This window comes from Lasioglossum baleicum, chromosome 8 (genome assembly GCF_051020765.1).
Source record: "Lasioglossum baleicum chromosome 8, iyLasBale1, whole genome shotgun sequence".
In the NCBI taxonomy this organism is placed as follows: Eukaryota; Metazoa; Arthropoda; class Insecta; order Hymenoptera; family Halictidae; genus Lasioglossum; species Lasioglossum baleicum.
Genome location: NC_134936.1, coordinates 6,545,920 through 6,567,147, shown reverse-complemented (window position 1 = coordinate 6,567,147; position 21,228 = coordinate 6,545,920). Strand labels below are relative to the sequence as shown.

Below are 21,228 nucleotides of genomic sequence, written 5' to 3'. Positions count from 1 at the left end.
AGATACTTGAATACACTCAACGTTACCGATAGAACACGATCTCTAATCATTATCACCGACGAGATACTTGAATACGCGATGGAGCCACCGCCGTGTTCTATTATGAATGAAAAAGGAACTCGATAACAACACAAATGTGTGTGTTCGAACACACACGAGGCATTATGTCAGAGAGTCTCTGATTATATTCATAAAAACCGTCGATGCTCGCATCGAAAGCGTTCGAGCAGTTTCGTTCCTGCTATCCGGAGCTGTCACTATCAATATCATATTTTGAATAACCTTTCAGCGGCTTCATAAGTTTCGATTACATATAAAATGCTAATTTAGTAACCCCTATATTCTACATAACAATCGAAAATATTTATAATAAATAAAAAATTAAAGAAAATTAATTAATATATTCAATATATAGTGTCTATTATGGGATGTTGATTATTTTATCGCATCGTTTAAATGTATTATCGCATAATTCAAATAAAATTTATATACAGGGTGTCCCACGCAACTGGAACAGGCAGTACCTCTTAAACGGTTGGGAATAGAAGAAGATGGTATCAGACGGTGCATAATATGCAATTAATTGTATGCACTTTTGTGCGTCGGTGCATCAGAAAAATGCAACTGCACTTTTTTTAAAATGGAATGTCCTATTTTTGATACCATAGATCGATAGAATATCGAATTCTGAGTAAAAATGTATTGACCTCTATTTGTCCTAAATCTAATAGTTAACGAGATATTATCGAAACAATTTTCTGTCTTCTTTGAATAATATATCTCGTAAACTATTAGGTTTAGGATACATGAGGTTCAATACTTTTGTACTCAGAATTTGATACTCTATCGATCTATGGTATATAAAAAATAGGACATTCCATTTAAATAAAAAGTGCAGTCGCATTTTTCTGATGCACCGATGCACAAAAGTGCATACAATTAGTTGTATATTGTCTGATACCGTCTGATACCATTCAACTTTTACTTATTATATCTTCTTCTATTCCCAACCGTTTAGGAGGTACAGCCTGTTCCAGTTGCGTGGGACACCCTGTATACAGGGTGAGGCGCCAGGAACAGGCAACCTGAATAACTCGGCTGATATTTGTGTCAGGAAGAAATGCATCAGATGGCACTTGCTTGGTGTCGAGTGCAAACATGACAGGGTGGTTTCTCAAGATAAAAGTCTGCTCTATCGTGTGGTATAGTTGGATTTTCCGCCGGACCCTTATTTTTTGAGATAAATTCAAAAATATCCGCAAAAGTTGGTGCAAAAGTGGTACCTCTCCGTCTTTAATCATTGTTTAAACATGTTTAAAGAATCATAATGTATTAATATTGGATATCACTGTATTCGGGAAAGTCTGCAGAATCTTTTGCTGTAAAGAACAATTCAATATCTTTTATAATAACATCACAATGGTTGTTCAAAGTTGAAAAATATGTCTTTGTTTAAAACTCAATTTTTTCAAAAACTGTACGTGTAGGAGAAAAATTAAGGACAGATTTGGAATCAGCGCGAAAAACTCTATAAGAATCGTATAGTGGGAATCGAAATACTTTTTGGCTGTTGGACAGTGTAATTAGTAAACAAAATCAGTGAAGGAACTGTCCTTTAAAATACGGCAAGGGGCCCAGACCATGCTTGCAAGTGCGTGGTCCGAATGTTGTAAGTGGAGCCATTGCAATCAAATGATCAGCGATAGCGGTAAATACCTGGCAGAAGTAACTGTAGCAGTAGGGGCCCAACATGTGCTGAGCCCGCGTTGCTGTTTCGTGATCAGTCGGTCGTCGTCTTTCGCTCGTGTGTTAAAGATCCGTGAGAACGGTGCGGATGCGTGATCCTCGGAATCGACCGACTTCGGCTCGTCACGACCATGATCTCGTGGCACCTCTCGATCACTCTCGTGCAATTCGTTGCACTCACGACCGTCGCCTATTCCATGGAAGTCCGGTGGAGTGTTTTATCGTGGATGTCGAACAATGTTTGCGCTCTGATTATCTTTCCGGTAAACACGCATCAATGGTCCTTGTTGGGTTTGAATCTGTGGCCGAGCCAGACTGTGAGAAGACCGAACGACGTGTTCGATTTCAACAAAAATCCTATCTCGAGGGGTAAGTTCCGCTCGTTGCTGAGTGCCGTTTCGTGTTTCTTTTGTTCTACCGCTGTTTTGGAGATCCGTGACGGAAGGGTAGTCTACTCTACTCTAAATTTTAGAATTTCCACCCTTCTGCGTATGAAACAGTGGCGGACGAAAAGAAACTTTAAATAGTGTACGGTAACTCTAGACTCCGGATTTTTATGCAAAATAAAAATGTTGTGCATCAATTGCAAGAGACAGGAGCTATATATCAATTTATATTTTTCATTACTAATTTTAATAATTATTATTACTACTGATTGCATGCTACGAACTCATCCGATGCGTTGTTCTTCGAGTTGTTTAAGAAAGGCTGGCATTTTAATCACTTTCCGCTCGAAACATTGAAAATTCACGAACCAATTGCTCGTTTAATTGCTTATTCATTACCCATGTTTATTAATCTGGATAGAATACGATTTTACCACACGGAGTGTTAAGCGGCGCACTCCATGTGGAGCAGAAGATTCATGTAATGTTAATTACAATATTCATGAAATACAAAGGCGCCGCGTGCGAACACTTTTCATTCACATCGAATCTATTCTACGTACAAGAAGTAACGCATTACTGAATGTACGCCACAATTCAACGCATATGAATGTTATCCTTCTTTTTACGTCGAAATAAAATTCTGCCCCGGCGATTTTAACATTTAAGCATTGAAATAAATGTGGACAAGTAGCAAATACAAATTTACTTCTTTTTACGTCGAAATAAAATTCTGCCCCGGCGATTTTAACATTTAAGCATTGAAATAAATGTGGACAAGTAGCAAATAGAAATTTACTTCTTTTTACGTCGAAATAAAATTCTGCCCGGTGATTTTAACATTTAAGCATTAAAATAATGTGGACGAGTAGTAAATACAAATTTCCTTTTGCATTTAGGAAACTATAAACGACAAAGAAATTCATCGAATCATTGCAAATGTATAAGCTCATGTTGTATACTTCAGTGTATTCTAGTGTATTATGATTAGACTGCGGACTTTTCATGACGTAATTAACTGGGTGAAATATGAAACAGTGGAAAATATAGAAAATCTAAGGATATTGTTATGTTGTTTTCAATGTAAAAAGGCTACTGTGATATTTTTATTTTGCATAAAGATCCGCAGTCTAATTATGAAACATTCTATTATACAGGGTGAGTCCGAAGAAACAGAACACCTAAATATCTCCGTTACTTTTCGTTTTACAAAAAAACTTCTTAGGACAAAGTTACACTGTTTGAAGAGCCACATGTAACGGTGTAAGGGAATAAAATTTTCAAGGTCATTTTGTTACAAGATTTCAAGGTCATCGATATTTTTTTTAATGGAATGAGGTTTTCTTCATTAATACATCAATCGATGCAGCTGCATTTGTTATAAAAAAGTACTAACCTATGTATGTCGAAAAGTTAGTATAGTTCACGAGATATTTCAATTTAAATAACTATAAAACACCATTACTGTCGTACTAACACGTTAGCGTTTACTTGCTAGTGTAAATTCAAGAGTTGAAATTGAAATTGAAACATTGACGTTGAAAATGAAATTGAAGATTTGAAATTGAAAAATTGAAGTTGAAATTGAAAAAGTGACGTTAAAATTGAAAAATTGAAATTGAAGTTGATATTAACGAAATGAAATTAAAAATGTGAAGTTGAAATGGAAGAGTAGAAATTGAAGTTGAAATGGAAGAGTTGAAATTGAAAAATTGAAGTTGAAATGGAAGAGTAGAAATTGAAGTTGAAATGGAAGAGTTGAAATTGAAAAATTGAAGTTGAAATGGAAGAGTAGAAATTGAAGTTGAAATGGAAGAATAGAAATGGAAGTTGAAGTGGAAGAGTTGAAATTAAAGTTGAAATTGAAAAATTGAAGTTGAAATTAAAGTTGAAGTTGAAGTTGAAAATGTAGTTGAAGAGTTGATATTGAAATTGAAGTTGAGTTGAAATTGAAATTGAAGAGTTGAAATTAACGAATTGAAATTGAAAAATTGACATCGAAATTAAAGAGTTAAAATTAACGAAATGAAATTGAAAAATTGACATTGAAATTGAAGAGTTGAAATTAACGAAATGAAATTGAAAAATTGAAGTTGAAATGGAAGAGTAGAAATTGAAGTTGAAGGGTTGATATTCAAATTGAAGTTGATATTAACGAAATGAAATTGAAGTTGAAATGGAAGAGTTGAAATTGAAAAATTGAAGTTGAAATGGAAGAGTAGAAATTGAAGTTGAAGGGTTGATATTGAAATTGAAGTTGATATTAACGAAATGAAATTGAAGTTGAAATGGAAGAGTTGAAATTGAAAAATTGAAGTTGAAAATGTAGTTGAAGAGTTGATATTGAAATTGAAGTTGAAATGGAAAAATTTACATTGAAATTGAAATTGATGTTAGCGTTTACTTACTTGTGTAACGTCTTAGTACGACAGTACTGGTGTTTTAGAGTTATTTAAATTGAAATATCTCGTGAACTACTAACTTTTCGACATACATAGGTTGGTACTTTTTCATAGCGAATGTCCAGTTGCATCGTATGATGTATTAAAAAATACCTCATTCCATTTAAAAAAATATCAATGACCTTGAAACCTCATAAAAAAATGGCCTCGAAAATTTTTTCTCTTACACCGTTACATGTGGCCCTTCAAACAGTGTAACTTTGCCCTAAGAAGTTTTTTTGTTTCAACGAAAAGTAACGGAGATATTTAAGTGTTCTGTTTCTTCGGACTCACCCTGTATTGTTGTATATTCTAGTACAGTAAATCCTCTATTTACCATCCACTTTAGTAATCTGATCTCGGCTCGGGTATATCGGTGTGAACCACTACTAATGGCGACGCGGAGAGTAGCAGTCGTCGGCACAGTTCAAAGGCCCGTGCGTCCTCAAACTGTAACACCAATATTTAATCTTTTTTATTACTACTTATTTTTTTATGAAACTTTCACCAATATATTTGTGGCATTTTTCTTATTAAAATGAGACCAAACACGATATAATTTCAACTGTATTTAGTGGTTTAATTGACGATGAACGTTTCGGGCGCAAGGAAGGACTGCGTATGGGAACGTTCGGGGCGGTCGACGAAGCCACAAAAAAGAAATAATATCCTATTCCGTTCTGTTACAATACAGAACCGGTAATTGACTTAGAATTGGACATTACCGTACAAGATTCTCGGACACCCTGTAGATCATATTGACATAATTAGGTTTTCTTAATTTGATCACCCACTGTATTTTGACGTAGTCGCCTCTCCACTGCATTTTGTTATCTTCGAGTTCTCATTTGCAACCCTTTGCAGTTCTAAACTTCTTTCCCACTCCCGTGGAAGAGGAGTGCCTATCGCAGGACAAACGACGACGTGGAGTATGCATGAACACGTATGAGTGCCGTATTCAACGAGGCAAGTCCCATGGACCATGCGCGCTCGGTTTCGGCGTGTGTTGCATATGTAAGTATTTACAAGACTCTTATTTTCAATTCATTCAATACGGGAAACGTTTCATAGATTCCGCGCGAGGAGTCTGTCGGGAAATAAACGATTGATGCGTGCACGTGGTTTCTTCAATTCTTGAAAGATAATGTCAATTCATTCATACAGCGACATCCGTTATTAAGGGCCTCCTCTCCTAGCAGACGACACTCGCGCGTGAATGTGTGGTACACTCACACACCGCTAGACCACGTATACGTACGCGAGGATTGCAAGGGTCCGAGATTTCACTTCTGATTTCTCGATAATGCAAAGACGGGGTTTTGTAGTAGTCAAAATCGCTAGATGAAAGATCAATCTAGGGCGCTGTTTGCCTCAAAAATCCTTCTTTTCAAAAGTCAGATGGCGCTGCAGTCACGCCGGCGTACTAGCCCCTTCGACGGCCAACATGCAGCCGAATATTGCAAAACTATTGCTCGGAAATGTAAAAGAAGGATTTTTGAGGCAAACAGCACCCTGGATTGATCTTTCATCTAGCGATTTTGACTACTACAACACCCGGCCTTGCATTATCGAGAAATCAGAAGTGAAATCTCGGACCCTTGCAATTCTCGCGTACGTATACGTGGTCTAGCGATGTGTGAGTGTACCCTAGCGGTGTGTGAGTGTCCACGCGCGAGCGTCGTCTGCTGGAAAAGACTCGAAAATGAAACATTTCTTCCGACCTAGAATATTTCCATTATCCGGCCTATCTGATTGTCCAGTAGAAGGGGTCGATGTCCTTTCAATTTACAATTAGGCTCACAGAAGTAATTTATTCGTGATCACTAGACTGCGGATCTTTATTCAAAAGAAAAGCTGCCTGCATCGATTGCAAGAAATAGAAACTGAAATATTGTTTCTTTGTAACAAACAAATTTCGTAACGTGTCTTTCTTCCCTCTTCATGATTTTAATAGAGGAGAAATCATATACTGACATCTTAGATTTTTTAAAGTTTCCAACAATTTCGAATTTCATTTACCCAAATCTGCTATAAATGCCTAAAGATCCGTAGTCAAGTGATCACTATAAAACTGTTTCCGTATGTCCATTGGCGGTCCATAAATGTTGAATGAAATCCTCACAAGTACAAGAAAGTCACTTTCGAACAAAAGTCAAATTTCCGTGCATTAAACGCAAATTCGTTGTGCGCGATCCCGATTGTCAGGATTTTATTCAGGTAAGCATGTTAGTCCACTCAACGAAAAGTTGTAGAAGCAAATGGAAGGAACACAATTTTTAACTTTGGGACTTTGTTTGGACAAGTTAGGAGGTAAACATACTAAAAGTCCCTACTCCTAGGAGGTGAGCGGGGTGCAGGGGGCACGTAGAAGGTTCCTTTTTTTCGGTTTTTCGCTTATATCTCGGAAACTATGCATCCTAGCGATAAGACCATTCCATACAAAATTAAAGCTGACAAAATGTGCCGTAAGATTGATTCCATTCAATTTTTCGCTATTACGCATAGTTTCCGAGATATCCGCGCTCAAAATTCACTAATTGTGAAAAAAAGAGCCTTATTTTACTAGCTAACTCTTAAGCACAATTAGTGAACTTTGAGCGCGGATATTTAGGAAACTATGCGAGATAGCGAAAAACTAAATGAAATCGATCTTATGGCACATTTTGTCAGCTTTAATTTTGTATCGAATGATCTTATCGCTAGGACGCATAGTTTCCGAGATATAAGCGGAAAGCCGAAAAAGGGGACCTTCTACGTGCCTCCCTGCACTCCGTTCACCTCCTAGGAGTAGGGACTTTTAGTATGTTTACTTCCTAACTAGTCCAAACAAAGTCCGAAAGTTAAAAATTGTGTTCCTTCCATTTCCCTCTACACCCCCCTTATGAGCATTCATTGACTGGACTATGTATCCGTCACTTGACACACGTGACTGCCACGCGTCTCTATAACGTACGAAAGAAGAAGAAATCGATTTCTTGCAAAATCCTGAGGTCGTAGACAAATTCTGAGACCAGATTTGAAATCGGCGTGAAAAAATCTACGGGAAATGATATATAGCATGTTAAAAAAAAAATTTCTCCGCGCGTGGTACTGGAGAAACCACATTTTCTTGAAATTCTACATGTTTAACGAATTTTTTCAACGTTAAAAAACGTTTGTACCATAGTCCCCCTATTTTTCCGATATGCTGTCAAGTTTCAGCTTTAATTTTTAAAAAATTTCATCGCTCTACCTCATTTCTATCGAAAGTTCTTTGATTTTGAATCGAGTTTGGTCGAAAATGTGTAGTAATTGATTAGTAGAGTGCGGATTTTATGCATTTACGATAAAAATGAGAAGATGTAATTTAGAACAGCAACAATATTATTGGAATTTAAAAATACTGTTATATTATTTTCAACCTGTTAAACATATTAAGAGAGAAAATAAACTTCCAGTTCCGTCCAGTTTGTTGCAATCCAGTTACAAAATTTTTATTTTGCACATAGTTCCGCTGTACAATAATGTTCAATCTATTAAACATATTAAGAAAGAAAATAAACTTCCACTTCAATCCAGTTTGTTGCCATTCAGGTACAAAATGTTTATTTTGGACATAGTTCCACTGTACAATAATGTTCAATCTATTAAACATATTAAGAAAGAAAATAAACTTTCACTTCACTCCAGTTTGTTGCAATCCAGGTACAAAATTTTTATTTTGGACATAGTTCCGCTGTCGAGTGATGAAAATATCTTTGCGAGTCTGCTCTTCGATATTAATGGTCGTGTACATCGCCTAGCAAAGTTGCAACCACGATATCCGCAAAATGTTCGCGCGAAATGAGAATGGAGCGTGTACATGTTCCCATACAGCAGGCATGGCAATTTGCGATTGGCAGTACACGGTGTTGAAATAGCCTCGATGGAGAATTAAATATTTTTGATGATACTTTAATTACTTAACACGGTACACGTTAAACAAAACTATCCATTCAGGCCGTGTGTATCCCACCGGTGCACAGTAGGCGAGAAACCGATCTTTTTGGACAAAAATCTGCCGATAATTCAGTTTTTCATCGATCCAATTGGAATTTTTTTTTAAATGTTCGTAAAGGACTATACTTTGATGACGTGCTGCGCGAAAATCGTTAACTGTCACAATCAAGAATCCTTATCTACAAAGCCCAATAACTCCGATACTTCATCCGCTCATGCCATAAAGCGTGGTCCGAACTTTCTTTAGAAAAGCCGAATCAGTTGCTGCAGTGACTGGATTAAACGCGGTTATTATCACAAGATTGCATAACATTCTTCAGGTAATTACATGTGACAAGGAAGCTGATTCTGTGAAATTCAAAGAATATTGTTCGGAGTCGGCTAAATTGTGCATTAAAATTTATCCATGGTATAAACTAACTCCATCAGTTCATAAGGTACTGCAACATGGAAGTGAAGTACTCGCTACATTTGAACTGCCAATTGGTTTGTATTCAGAAGAGCCACAAGTGGCAAATAATAAAGTCTTCAGGAAATCACGAACTGAAAACTCCCAAATGTGTTGCCGCAAAAAGACAAATATAGATATTATACGGCATATGTTATTATCATCCGATCCACTTATAAGCTCATTAAGAATAAAGGATGGCAAGCACAAGGAAGTTCTTTCTCAAGAAGCGAAAACGCTGCTGTTGAATCAATAAGTTAATGGTGATTCTCATAAGTGCCGAATATAATTCTATTTAATTGGCAATTCTCAGGGCCAGATTTACAGTTTAAAATTTTGCGGTTTAGGGTTTAGGGTTAAGAAGTGTCGGTAACTCAGCTGGGACATGCTTTATGGTATGGGCTGATGAAGTATCGGAGTTATTGGGTTTTGTAGATAAGGATTCTTGATTTCTTGTGACAGTTAACGATTTTCGCGCAGCACGTCATCAAAGTATAGTCCTTCGCGAACATTTAAAAAAAATTCCAATTGAATCGATGAAAAACTGAGTTGTCGGCAGATTTTTGTCCAAAAAGATCGGTTTCTCGCCCACTGTGCTGTGGTAGGGGAGACCAAGGCCAGTTGACTAACTTTTAGCATATTTAATTGTTACCAATGAACCATTAGTATTTTGCTGACTTGTTGTACACCAAAAGTTTGCTCATTGACTGACGTATGCAGATTTAGTGAGAGCAATGAGTCAACAAACCCCGGTTGTGTATTAGGTATTTATTTAATGCGCTAAAAACATATATTTTATAACAAATTCAACACTGTAGCTACCTGAAATAGTGTATAGAAACAAATTTCAGATTGCAATGTGAACATAAATTAAAATCGTGTACGTCTTGCAACATAAACGCTTTTTTCGTCAATCACAAGACACAAAGACCATATAAAAATTTCTTTCCATCTTTATCAATTTGAATAAACTGAAAGTGACATATGGATGTTCTGATATTGTCTCAATGTTTTTACTGTTTTAAATTACATCCGCCCAATTTGATTGTAAACGCATAAAATCCAAAGTCTTCTGATTATAAATATTCCGTTTTGTCGATCGTAACAAATTAATAGAAATTAGTTTATGTTATATTTACTATTTTTCAGACGCAAATTTCTCTTGAAGATGATCCATACTTGGATCGAAACGTTGAGAAAAATCTGTTAAATTGCAAAATTGCTTTGTTTTGATTTTGGATCGAACCTGTGCGCCGATAACATAAACTAATTTCTTCTGATTATGTCGCCATAGTGGCGGCAATGGAGTGCAAAGGGTTACTAACACACTAATTAATTCCATCAACGGAAAATCTTCTTCTTTCGGGTAAATTGACAACCGTGAGTCATCAGCGTCGGCTTTAACTACTCAAACGCATTACAAATGATAACGATAACGATTTATTCGATTGATAGCACTACTTTGACCGACCGATCGGTTTGGTGTATGTCGATTTTGGTTAACGGTATCGCGATAGCTGCCGAAGGAACGCGTTCTCCTTGAACGGGGAAAAGAAATGGGGAAGAGAGCACGAAAAACAGGAGGAACGAGCTTGATACAAACTCGCGTGCCAATGGAGAATGTACGGCACAAGTTATACAGTTACTTAATCGCCTGTCCTCTCGCTTGTACCAGATGTAAAACCGTCTTCACGTTTTGTCGACCTCACCTTCACGGTCTTCTTTCGCCATCGCGTTTCAAGGCTAGCCGAGCACTGGTTACAACTTCCCGTACAGCCGCGTGGTCGGAAATCACCAAAACGTGGTCAAAATAGGAAGAAGTACTCCAATTTAGTTCAAAGTTGATACTCAAAGGTTTTTCGGATCGCTGATTATAAATCTCAGGTCAAAATTACAAAAAACAAAATGGCGGATTCAATATGGCGGATGCGTAATCCAAGACTTTGTTGGACTCTCTTGAATATAATTCCTCTGTTTCTTGTGTCGTTGAATATGAACCTGATGTCGAAATTAAAAAACAAACTGGAGGCCGGGTATGTGAAAAAATTATTTATTTCCACATATATTTGGTAATAGAATGTTTGCGAGGTATATTATTAGTACAAATTGTTATCAGATGACTTCAGATAGCGAAAAATGTAAGATTTTAGTGTTAAATATTGCATCAGAAGTAATTTTTTAGTACTAAAATATAATTGAAGTTTCTCAGCTCCGTTTCGCTCCGATATTTCGCTCACCTCTAGTAAAATAAATATATAATGTATACTATGGTGTTTCATCTGATCCATACGTAAGTAGTATTAAGATTTCATGTACAAAGAAGATGAAACAATATCCCCCCGAAGTTACACAATTTTTTGGAGAACCTGATATGAATGAAGATATGTCATGTGACGAAGTATTGTAAAGTTACTTGTATACAAATTATTTTGTATTTTCCATAATTGTGATTGTAATTGGTGTTTTAAATGCAATATTTACCATTAAAATCTTACACTGTTGACTATCTGAAGCATTTTATTGTAATAATAATAATAATGTGTACCTTACATTTGCAAATATTAGTTTTGTTTATGATTTAAGGCAAATTCGCCATTTCGGAACGTTACCGGTCGCTAAGAAAATGGCGATAATTCATAAAAATGAAAAATGAAACGTACACTTGTTTAATAGCCTCAACAGCTTCTTTTCCAAAAAAATGAACGCTTGATCGCGATTGACAAGTAACTTTTTCATTAATACAGTGTACCAGATGTGTAGATTTCTCTTTTCCATCTCCCGGAGCTTTAAAAAATTAAATAAAGCAACAAAATCAGAATATTATATTAAATTAGGACATGCCCGACAATAGCAAGAATGATAAACCAGCGTTACAGCGCGGTAATAAATCGCAGAAGTAATTTCAATTATGGTTACAATTAGTACTCTATGTTCGCCACAAAAAAAATGGCGCTCAATTTAAGATGTGAGGTCACTTTGAGACACCCTTTTTGACTTATTGGAATTATCGAAAGAGGAAATGCATTTTCACTGGACTTTTGTTTCTCACAGTTCACTCGAACAATTTTTATTTTGCACGGAGATTCGGAAGTCTACTAATTATTTTGTAAATAGCATTTTACATGCGAGCGGGGGGGGGGTAATGACAGAAGAAATATGAGGCAATATACTATTTTCCCGCGGATTTATTAATCGTAATGTGACGCTCTCTCGTAAGCAGCCTCAAGCTCCGATAATGAGTTCACATTCAGCCATTCAAAGGTCGCTTAAGAGTCACGGGGACTCTATTCAGTCTGCTCCGGCCCCGAGGAAATGGTTAGCAGTTCCACACGGACATTTTTCTCTCCCTCTCGTACGGAAAACAAGCCAGTGGGCAACTTTAAAAATTTATAGGACGGTGTCTCTGCGGGAAGCAATAACTCGTTAGGTCTTTAAGACCAAACCTTCTCATTAGGCGTTTCTTTTTATCTCATTTCTTTCCCCCCGTGTTCATCCCCTTCCTCCCATGAAACGATAATGCACGAACGACTGGTTATTTGTAACAATTCGTCACAGTTTGAACCAAACGAAATTAATGAAATTTTGAAATAACATTATGTTCAAAGTACTTCTTGAAGTTTCATTTCAGAAGTAATTTACTGTTCAAATAACAAAATTTTATCATTTTCAGCATTTCATACGAGAATTAAATTAATTTCATGACAAAACATTTTGTCACACCCTGTAAATACGGTTACGCACATAAATATGAAACAGTAAAAAGTTTGAAAAGTTCAAGAATATTGTAATGTTGTTTTGAATGCAATAAAGTCATTAAGGGATGAAATCAATGTTTATTTTACTCTTGCTTCCCGCAATCAATGCAGAACATTTTTATTTTGCCTAAAGATCCGCAGTCTATTGATCACGAACACTTTAAATCAGAATAACTTTTTCTATGAATGGACCAAACGAATTTACTTTCTCTGTGAGGCTAGAAGAATTTATTGAGTCTAATAAATATGTTGAAAAAATGAATTGTGAAAAACAGTAGTAAAAATTGGTTTTTACAACTATTTAGCTGGGCCAATAACGAACATTTAAAAATATGTGTTTCGTAAACTCGTATAAATTATATACGTTCTGAAAATTACATTGAAATTTGTTAATTGGTTTACAAATTATAAACCGAATTGTAGGCCGAAATTCATGAAAAATTTCAATTTTTACCACTTTTTATCGTTTATAATTCGTAAACCAATTAATCAATTTCAATGACATTTTCAGAATATATATAATAGTTTATACGAGTTTACAAAACACATCTTTGAAATTTCCATTATTGTCCCAGCTGAAAAAGTTGTAAAAATCAATTTTTACTATTGTTTTTCACAATTTTAACATATTTATTAGACGTCATTTACTAAACTAATTGTTGGGTGGAAGAATGGATGGAGGGATGGGTGACATAAAGAAAAAAACTGTAAAAACCAAGTCTAATTTCTTGACTGCCAGGCCGAAATAAATAAATACTACTACTAAACTAATTCTTCTAGGTTTACAGTGAAATTGAAGTCGTTTGGTCCATTCATAAAAAAGTTATTCCGATTTAAAAGGTGTGTGATTAATAACCTGCGGATTTGATGCATTTATGACAAGAATGGATAGGTGCAATTTAAAACAATGGACAAATTTAAAAAATTTATGAACATCAATGTATTAGTTGCAGCTTATGAACATTATTAAAGAATGAAAGACATTATTACGTGGCCCTTGTTTGTTGTAGTTGATGCAAACAATTTTTATTTTGCATAAAGTTCCGCAGTCTAGTGATTAATTATGTGCGTAACTGTATATGACATATTTCATTTATTGCGGACGCCACTTTTCCGAAATTTCGTTGGGCTGCATCATTAGCAGTTTTCTCACCATATGGTAAACAGTGACTTGGCCAATGAGAAAATTCCGTGGTGCCTCATTTTTCTGGCATAACCGCATGCTTATTTCACTTAATGATTGATACGAGATGGACATTACAAACCGGCTTCGATATGTTCCTCCACATAAAAGTAGCACGGTTGGTAAAACTTACGTTTAGTGGAGGCAGCTCCGATGACCTTGACCTTGACATTTGTTGTTGAGGACAAGATTCTGAACAACTTTTGTCATTACAACTACCCGGCGCTCGCTCTTAGTTTTCGAGATATTTGCGAAAAACTATTGCTAATACTGTATTGAATTTTACGTATTCTTCCACGTTCCGTGGCAACATAAGGCTGCCATAGTTTCGAATGAGCTACACCAGGCATGCACAGGTGGACGATTTGGGAGCAAGAGCACTCGACCCTGCTCATGAGCAGGGTCGGAGCAGTGACCTTGCTCGGACGTATGGAAGGGGAACCCACCAATTGTAAGCATGACTTGTAAACGGAGCACGAGAGAAGACGAGTGGGAGGGGCGTGGGGAAGTGGAGAGCGCGCCGGAGTGATCAGACTACAATAACGTAAACGCCGCCCCCACTCTCACACGCTTTCGTGGGCCCAAAGCGCTATTTGACTATTTTGAGAGCGACAGAGCGATATAAAATGGGCGAGACAGAGCGAGCGATCAATCAATTGCAACAATCAATTGCCATGGCCGGCGTAGTCGGCGTAAAAGTACATACATAGTATGTTTGTAGCAATACCTATAAACAGCGGGAGCCATGCGTGAGTCGAAAAGTGTGCGAGTGTCATCCGCGAGACTAGGGAGCGTAGACTCGTATTCACGGAGAGTCCACGGTAGGGATGCCGATTATTTTCAAAAAGATCGATTTTTCTGAATCGATTATAATCGAAGCTTCAAGAATCGATCCACTAAAAAATCGTTTCCAAAATAATCGATGTTTTGAATAATCGATTTTCTTTAGAAATGTCTAAAAATGATAAAAAAACGAAGATCAAAATTTTGTTGGACTCTTTTATTAAAGAAATAAAGTACTAATAATTATTAGACTGCGGATCTTTATGCATTTATAGCAAAATTGAGTATATGAAAATCGAAGAAGTTGAAAAATTTATTACGTACTTGTTTCGCGCATGTTGTTGCGCGTCAGTCGCGTGTCGCGTGGTCGGCCGAGTACGAGTAGGGAATTAGCCAATGAACGAGTTCCGTTAGAATCATTATGCGCAGTAGAATTGTCGCGTTTTAGGAAAATTCTATATAGTTACTTTTGATGCTAATTAGATCTCTTTATACAGTCTCCACAGTAAACACTCTACGGTCTCCACGTACAGTCATACAATTTGCCATAAAAGTCGATTATTTTTACAATTTTAGAATCGATTATTTGTAAAAATCGAATATTGAAGAATCGATTCTAAAAATCGATTTATTTTAGGAAAATAGCCGATTTTTTAAATAATCGATTAAAAATCGACATCCCTAGTCCACGGTAGACGGGAACCAGATTTTCCCGAAACTTGCAATATTTGGAGATGAAGTATCCAAATGTATTTTGGCAAAGCAGTAGCGCGCACTTCTCAATATTTTCCGAGAAAATTGCATTGAAAATCGGTTTAGACGCGCATTTTTTAAGTAGTTCGCGTTAAAAGGTTAACAAGAAAATGAGTAGCCGCGGGCGTAGCGAGAAATACTAGTAATCGGTAGGTTGCTGGTTCGAGTCCCGTTTCCGATTTTTTTTTTCTTGAAATTGATACCTACCACAATTTTAAGTTTTAAAATCTATTATTTATAAGTTATTTTTATTTTTTAACTAGAATGTTTTTTATTTGTAGACGTTGGGAAATAAATCGAACATAAAAATAATACAGAATGTTATACATACACCGTTTTGTATACATCGGACTCGCTCTGTCGCTCTCAAAATAGTCAAATAGCGCTTTGGGCCCACGAAAGCGTGTGAGAGTCAGTGATGGTAGGTAAGGCGCTTTTTTCGCGCATGCGCGAGTTTCGTCAGGACCGTATCTACGTCCGAAGTTTGTGGGGAACTGCTCGGCGGCGCCTTACGCCTACGCCGCGCCGCTGTCACACAGTGGGCCGAAAAACGGGAATAAAATATTGCAGCGTTATTTATGGGCTCAGGGTCATAAAAAAGTAGGTCGTTGGATTCGTCTTGACGCCAGCTATAGCATTATGAAATTATGCGAAATTAGCGAGGTGCCGAAGGTACCCGATCTTCGTACATGACTGAGGCCGTCTGAGGTTAGAATAGTCGCGCATGCGCGAAAAAAGCGCCTTACCTACCATCACTGGTGAGAGTCTCTCCACTTCCCCACGCCCCTCCCACTCGTCTTCTCTCGTGCTCCGTTTACAAGTCACGCTTACAATTGGTGGGTTCCCCTTCCATACGTCCGAGCAAGGTCACTGCTCCGACCCTGCTCATGAGCAGGGTCGAGTGCTCTTGCTCCCAAATCGTCCACCTGTGCATGCCTGCCTTAGATAAATAAACATAGAAGGACCCATATATACGAATGTGACCCATGTGGGATCCAGTGCGAACCAGTAGCGATCAGTGTATACATCGGTACGTTAGTTGCAAGTCTTGCGAGTTTTTGAATTATTTCAATATGCATCTCCATGAATTTATAAATTTGACATACAATTTCGATTCCTTGTGGAATTTTTTGTATGAGAAAAAAGTGGTTCGTAAAGATATTACATGTCCAAGATGCAAAAATGTGCTAGTACTATCGAACACTGCCGAAAATCGTTTATTTCATTGCACAAAGACAAAAACATATATTAAAGTTACAAAACGTTATAAGCGAAAAAGAGCGACGTGCAATTTTAAAATAAGTGCACTTCACGGAACATAGTTTGAGAAAGTACACATTAATATCGCAAAAATATGTCGTTTCATTGCCTATTTTCTATTGTCAAAACCACCACGATATTTTTGTATGATAAATGAATTAGAATTAACAATAAGTGATAGCGATGTAGTTGATTGGACAAGCTTCTGTCAAGAAGTAAGTACTGTATACCATAGATACCATTGTATGTGATTCATTTATATTTGATCTTAAGTAATGGTGTTCGTTTGTTCGTTAAATTAATTTTAGTTACTTCAGTAATGGATTTTAACTAAACAAGAGCCAATTGGTGGGCCAGAAAAAATTGTTGAAGTAGATAAAGTTAAAATAGGTAAAAGAAAATACAATAGAGGACGCATGTTACGCGGACAATGGCTCCTTGGTGGTATTGAGCGTAACACCAAAAAAGTCTTTGTTTTGCCAGTACCAGACCGAACTACTGAAACACTGATATCGATCATTCGAAAACATATTGTTGCAAGTTCAATTATTCATACGGATAATTGGCGTGCATATAATGATCTGGCAAATGAAAATTATATACATAAAACAGTGAATCATTCGACTAATTTTGTTGATCCTCAAACTGGAGTTCATACACAAAATATTGAAAGATCGTGGAGAGATCTGAGAGCCAGCATTCCTCGTTATGGCATACGTGACTATCATTATACTATTTATATTGCCGAATTTTTATTTAAAAGAATGTACAATTTTGATAAACGCATTTGATGCTTTTTTCGAAATAATGAATTCTATGTGAGTATCCATTACACCATTTAAATGCTGAATAAAATTCTCATTTTGAGATAGATAGTTTTCGAAATATTCACAATTTCGTATGCGCGGTTTATACAATAAAAATGAAGACCCAGGCATTCGGAAACTGGTTGAAATCACGTTCTCGTTTTAACGTAATATACCACGTATACACAACCATACAGATGTAAAACAGCTCGACAGTTACTCCCGGACGAACCAGTCATAAACCAGAAGTAAAGTGAAGAGCCGTGCCCCACCTCCTACCCAAATTTAATACTTTCTCTCGATTCATTCATAAAAAGGAACGATTGTGGATAACCGAGATATGGAAATAGGGCCACAACCGAATTTAATATCTTTTTCCCCGAAATCGATGGTAATGAATGACATCAAATTCGGCAGTTTATGCGTTCCCTTTCTAGATATCGTTGACGTTGTACCGTTACTATAATTAAAGAAGAGTCTCACCGGATCTGCTTTGAATGGATGAACACTTCAATAAAAATGATCATCTAAAAATAACGAGTATATTAATATCTCGATATACAGTGAGAGTCAAAAGTGAGTATACACCTCGAGAACACGGCATTTATTTAACAATTATTAGCTATGCGTCATATTAATGGAAAAGTTATTAGAAAAATATAAATTGTAAATTGATGGTAATCAAATGTAGAAACTGTAATTCGATCTAATAAATAATATTTGAGATACAACATAAAATAGTTGAGGATCTGTAAAAATATGAATCAAGAGTGATTATACACAACTAATTAAGAATGATTTATCTTCATTTATTAATAAAATGTCGTACATTTAATACTTTGTTGGTCCACTTTTAGCTTTAATTACGCCAGCTAATCGTCTTGGCATGGATTCAACCAACTCACGTGTTGATTGAAACAGAAATATCATTCTATACATTTAGTAGTTCGATTTTAAGGTTTTCCTTGTTCGCAATTTTTATTTTGCGCAAGTTCAAAACTAATATTTCCCACAAATTCACTATTACATTTAGATCTGGGGATTGCGATGGAGATTTAGTTGATTTGGAGCATTTTGTTGCAACCAATCATTAACAATCTTTCCTGTATGTTTAAGATCTCGATCTTGCCGAAAGATCCACGAATCTGGCAAATGAACTCTTCGAACACTTGCAGCTAAATTTGTTCTTAAAATATTTAGATATTGAAATCTAACCATCGTATTGTCAATAGAAACTAATCCCTCGACTCCAGAGGCTGCCATGCTACCCTAAACCATACAATTACCATCGCCGCACTATGGGCCAAACCGACGAAATCTGTGTCAAAATCAAAGAACTTTCGATAGAAATGAGATAGAGCGATGAAATTTTTTTAAAATGAAAACTGAAACTTTTCAGAATATGGGATAATTATGGAGATTGTGGTACGAACGTTTTTTAACCTTGAAAGAATTCGTTAAACTTGTACAATTTCAAGAAAATTGTGATTTTTCCAATACCACGCGCGGAAATAATTTTTTTTAACATGTGACACATCATTTCCCGTAGATTTTTTCAGGCTGATTTCAAATCTGGTTTCAAAATTTGTCCACGACCTCAGGATTTTGCAAGAAATCGATTTTTGTGAACACAACTTATGAAATCATTTTTTCGTTGAAATGATTTGGTAACCCACTAGTTTGAAGGAATATTGTATTCTCATATATAAAACACATTAAAAATAATCATAATGAAGTATTTGAACGTTTACTTAAAATCAGCGTGAAAAAATCTACGGGAAATGATGTGTCACATGTCAAAAAAAAATTTTTTCCGCGCGTGGTATTGGAAAAACCACAAGTTTCTTGAAATTGTGCAAGTTCAACGAATTCTTTCAAGGTTAAAAAACGTTCGTACCACAATCTCCATAATTATCCCGTATTCTGCAAAGTTTCAGCTTTCATTCAAAAAAAATTTCATCGCTCTATCTCATTTCTATCGAAAGTTCTTTGATTTTGACACAGATTTCGTCGGTTTGGCCCATAGTGCGCCACGCCGTGCTTGACGGTACTAACAAGATTTACTTAACAAGTATTATACAAAATATTATATAAAACTAATATACATATATACATAAAATCATATATTCTTTTCTAATTGTAGAAACGAATGGTGACTATACAAATGATTAATAAAGGTGTATTCTTTAAAGTTTAACCATTGAATTCCATTTCCAAATCGGGCACGAACTTATGCAATCATCTGATACATGGTTGAATTTGTCTTTTCGTTAGATATAATGTTACACTAATCAAAATACGTCGTTCCATTGAAAAAGAAAAACGACGATGATCTTGAAATATCTGAAAATATGACCTAGAGAAATATAACTTCTCCGTCACAATAATGGCCCCACTGTACCAAACATTTTCTTCCTGAAACATTTTTTCGTGTTACTAAAAACAACGGAGATATGTCTCGATGGGAGTTTTGTCCTCGCCCTGTATATTGTTAAACATATAAAAATTAGACTCCAGGAGTAGTATTGTTTGAACAATATACTAATTAGTTAGATCCAGACGCAAGCATACAATCGTATTGGTATTCTTCTGTATTTCATTGAAAATTTAAAACATGAATTTCTTTTTTTGGCGCAACATGCGTCAGATTTTCTTTTGCAATATTGTTGCAGACATATTCACAAATACCTACCATGGAAAATAAGCATGTTGTTCGGTATTGCTTTTGTTTAAACCATATATTTCCTTATTCAGTTATCAAGAAACAATTTTCAATAAGAAAATTATACTCCAAAGTGTGCAAATTGAACAGAATGAAAGTAATTAAATTTAGATATGCTAGATATGCTTGTAGGTAGTAGAATATCCCGAGGAGACGAATGGAAAATTCCAGGCGGTGTTTATTTGCCATGATTTACGGTTGTTATTCACGCACAGCACGTATGTACGTGTACGTTATTCAGATTTCAAGCGTAATCATTGATCTCTGAATATTTTTTGGCGTCTGGCTGGTTTCTTGGTATTAATCGTTGCGGTATTTTAAGAGGAAACACGGTGTACACGTGCTATCGTGTCGCGTATCATAATTCATCGTGTACCGTTGTCGCAGTTTCCCTGTTGTAGGCGTACAGTGACTTCTTTTCCCGTTATCGTGACCACGGCGACGCGAAAACATCGGTATATCCACCGCATATAAAACCGACATAAAGCGAAGAAGAAACGCGAATGCGATCTATCGTTGATTCCCAAACGTATCGTGAATACAAAGCGATGCTCGATACATATATTCTCAGAAATGAAATTTAAATTCCACGCCACGTTTAATAACACTGTCCAACACCAAATTTGTCCCCTAATTACTATTGGGTCCTTCTTATAGACTTTTTTGCGCTGATTCCGTATCTGTCCTTAATCTCTCTCCTATACGCAGGGCCGGCCTTCTCTATAAAGAGGCCTGGGTGCAGGAAACCATTTGGGGCCCTAACTTTTTTGTAAAGTAAAAAAAATTACAAGCACGAACATATATTACCAATGCATGTTTATTTAATGCGTGATTCGGTTTTTGCTAATACATTAATTACTTCAGAAAAATTACATTATTTTATTTCTTGATCACGTTGGGGCCCTCTTAATCGCGGGGCCCCGGTGCATAGCATCCGCCGCACCCCCACGATGGTCGGCTCTGCCAA

The 21,228-nt window shown here is 36.3% G+C and overlaps 2 protein-coding genes across 2 annotated transcripts in view; one reads left to right on the top strand and one right to left on the bottom strand.

Annotated features, from left to right (window-relative positions):
• Positions 1-1,728: 1,728 nt before the first annotated feature.
• LOC143211320 (uncharacterized) overlaps positions 1,729-21,228 on the top strand; it is a 37,332-nt gene continuing 17,832 nt past the window's right edge. The window contains exons 1-2 of the mRNA XM_076428852.1: positions 1,729-2,115; positions 5,438-5,587. Coding sequence (XP_076284967.1) covers positions 1,878-2,115; positions 5,438-5,587 — 388 coding nt within the window. The 5' untranslated portion in view covers positions 1,729-1,877. The remainder of the gene's footprint in view (positions 2,116-5,437; positions 5,588-21,228) is intronic.
• The window catches only part of LOC143211317 (uncharacterized), a 45,809-nt gene continuing 28,955 nt past the window's right edge, over positions 4,375-21,228 (bottom strand). The window contains exon 7 of the mRNA XM_076428845.1: positions 4,375-5,023. Within this exon, the coding sequence (XP_076284960.1) occupies positions 4,963-5,023 (61 nt within the window). The 3' untranslated portion in view covers positions 4,375-4,962. The remainder of the gene's footprint in view (positions 5,024-21,228) is intronic.